Here is a 2,174-nt window from a genome sequence, read left to right as displayed (position 1 = left end):
GTTTGGGTTGTGTTGTAGATATTTCTGCTGTTCTGTGTTTTGGTTGTTGTGTCTTTCATGTTGGTTTGTTGTGTAATTTGTATGCGTTGTTTTTTCTGTGTTTTTGTTTGTTGCTGATGTAATTGTTTTTGTTTGTAATTGTTGGTGTACTGTGTTTGTGTTGTTTCCATTGATGTTTGCTAAGTCCCTGTTGTATAGGGTGTTTTTCTTCTGGTATGCGTTGTCATTGTAGCTTTGCCCTTTATTTGATATAATCCGAGTGAGATATCGTTTTTCCCTTGTATATTTGTTTTCAGGGTTGTATTTGTGTGTGTGTTCGTACACTCTGTTTTTGTGGTATGTGTTGTAGTTTTCGTTTATTGTGTCTTCTGTATATTTCTTTTCATTATTTAGCTTTCCGAAGATTTTTATGGCTATTTTTCTGCATAGTGTTCGTTTTCCCATCATGTTTAGGTGTATCATATCTTTTGTGTAGTCATATGAGTCAAGGAAGTTGACTGGTTCTATGAATTGAAAATTTGGGTATTTCGTTATGCAGTTTTTGATTTTTGTGTTTAGTCTTATTATATGTTTATTGATGTGTTTCTTGTCATATCTAGGAGGTAGTAGTATTACAAGTACGTGAGTGTTGATACATTTTTTCTGTAATGTGGAGTATGTTTTTTCAAGTTCTGCCCAGCTTGTATTAAAGAGGTCATTTGTGCCGGCCATAATACATATTAGATCATTATGGCCATAACTGACTGTTTTTAACTGTTGTACTATAGAGTCTAGTCGTTTCCCTGGCTTGCTGACTACATTAATTCTACAAGATTTAGGTACAATGTTTTTTAGTATCGGTTGTAGTTCTCTGGTATGACTGTCTCCGATCATGAAGACTTTTTCATAGTGTTTTTTGTGTTGACTGTAAGGGGTGCTCCTTGGGTCGGGTTGTCCATCTTCCTGTTGTTTGTGCCGTGTTTCTCGTTGTTCTGGTTGTGAACGTTCTCCTTGCTGTGTTTGCCGTTGTTGTGGTTGTGAGTGCTCTCCTTGTTGTGTTTGCCGTTGGTGTGGTTGAGAGCGTTCTCCTTCCTGTGTTTGCCGTTGTTGTGGTTGTGAGTGTTCTCCTTGCTGTGTTTGCCATTTTTGTGGTTGTGAGCGTTCTCCTTGCTGTGTTTGCCATTCCTTTTGGGGATGATGGTTAGGGCCCTCAGTTTGAATTGAGGGAAGTTGTGAGCGGTCTCCTTTCTGTGTTTGCCATTCCTTCTGGGGATGGTGGTTCTTCTTTTGTTGCTTTATTGTTCCATTTTGTTGTTTGTTTTGTAGATGGTTTGGTTGTTGCTGCTGCCGCTGCTGAGGTTGTTGTTGCTGCTGTGGTCGTTGTTGCTGCTGCTGTTGGTGCGTTTGTTGTTGCGGCTGCTGTATCTTTTGTTTTTGTGGTGTAGTCTTGTTTTTTGTTTGATCCTCGGGAGTTGTCTGCTTCTCCGTGGTTGTAGGGGTGCCTTGTGATGTGCTGTTGTCAGTGTCTGCTACATTTTTATTAGCTATATTTTCCGTTATTTGTTCATCTATTTGTTGCTGTATAGTTTTTTCATTGTGACTTAGGACATAGAAAGAGTTTGTGAATTGTAGGTCGATGTCTATTGATTCATCATCACTTTGAGTTTCCATCAGGGGTTTGTGTTTTGTTTCTGCAATTACTTTTTCCATAACTGAGATTGTCATCATCATATCTGATTTTTCTTCTAGCAGTTTGTGTATTGTGGTGCTATTCTCTTCTTCCTTTTTTTGCATGGAGGTTTTCATTTTTTCGTGTTGCTCCTCTTTCTTTGTCATTTCTTTCTTACACCATGATATTTGTTCTTCTGCTTTCTTTATGAGCTCTAGCATTTTACATTGTTCTTTATTTTGGTTATTTATGGTTTCCAGGTTGTTGGTGTTTTCCTTTTGAAGTTCTTCTACTTTGTTTTTCAGTTGTTTTATCTCCTTGTTTCTTTCTTCGATTGTGGTTTCTAGGGCATTTAATTGTTTTCCATTTTCTTTTAGCAGTTCGTTGATTCGGTTTTCATCTTGTTCTATTTTATTTTTCATGCCTAGATTGTCTTCTTCAATTTTTAATATTTCCTCGTTTTTTTCCTTTATTGTTTTTTCGTATTGTCTTTTTTGTTCTCTATATTCCCTTTCTATTTTGGAGG

At 37.2% G+C, this 2,174-nt stretch overlaps 1 protein-coding gene across 1 annotated transcript; it reads right to left on the bottom strand.

Annotated features, from left to right (window-relative positions):
* Positions 1 to 6: 6 nt before the first annotated feature.
* On the bottom strand, positions 7 to 2,151 carry LOC103522630 (UPF0746 protein DDB_G0281095-like; the record flags this gene model as incomplete). The annotated part of the gene is made up of 1 exon (XM_008487725.3): positions 7 to 2,151. A coding segment is annotated over exon 1 (2,064 nt), but the record flags the coding sequence as incomplete, so codon positions are not given.
* Positions 2,152 to 2,174: the final 23 nt, after the last annotated feature.

The sequence above is a fragment of the Diaphorina citri genome, unplaced genomic scaffold (genome assembly GCF_000475195.1).
Source record: "Diaphorina citri unplaced genomic scaffold, Diaci psyllid genome assembly version 1.1 scaffold9812, whole genome shotgun sequence".
In the NCBI taxonomy this organism is placed as follows: domain Eukaryota; kingdom Metazoa; phylum Arthropoda; class Insecta; order Hemiptera; family Psyllidae; genus Diaphorina; species Diaphorina citri.
The sequence above is the reverse complement of the archived record's forward strand: the minus strand, read 5'-3'. Positions and strand labels throughout refer to the sequence as shown.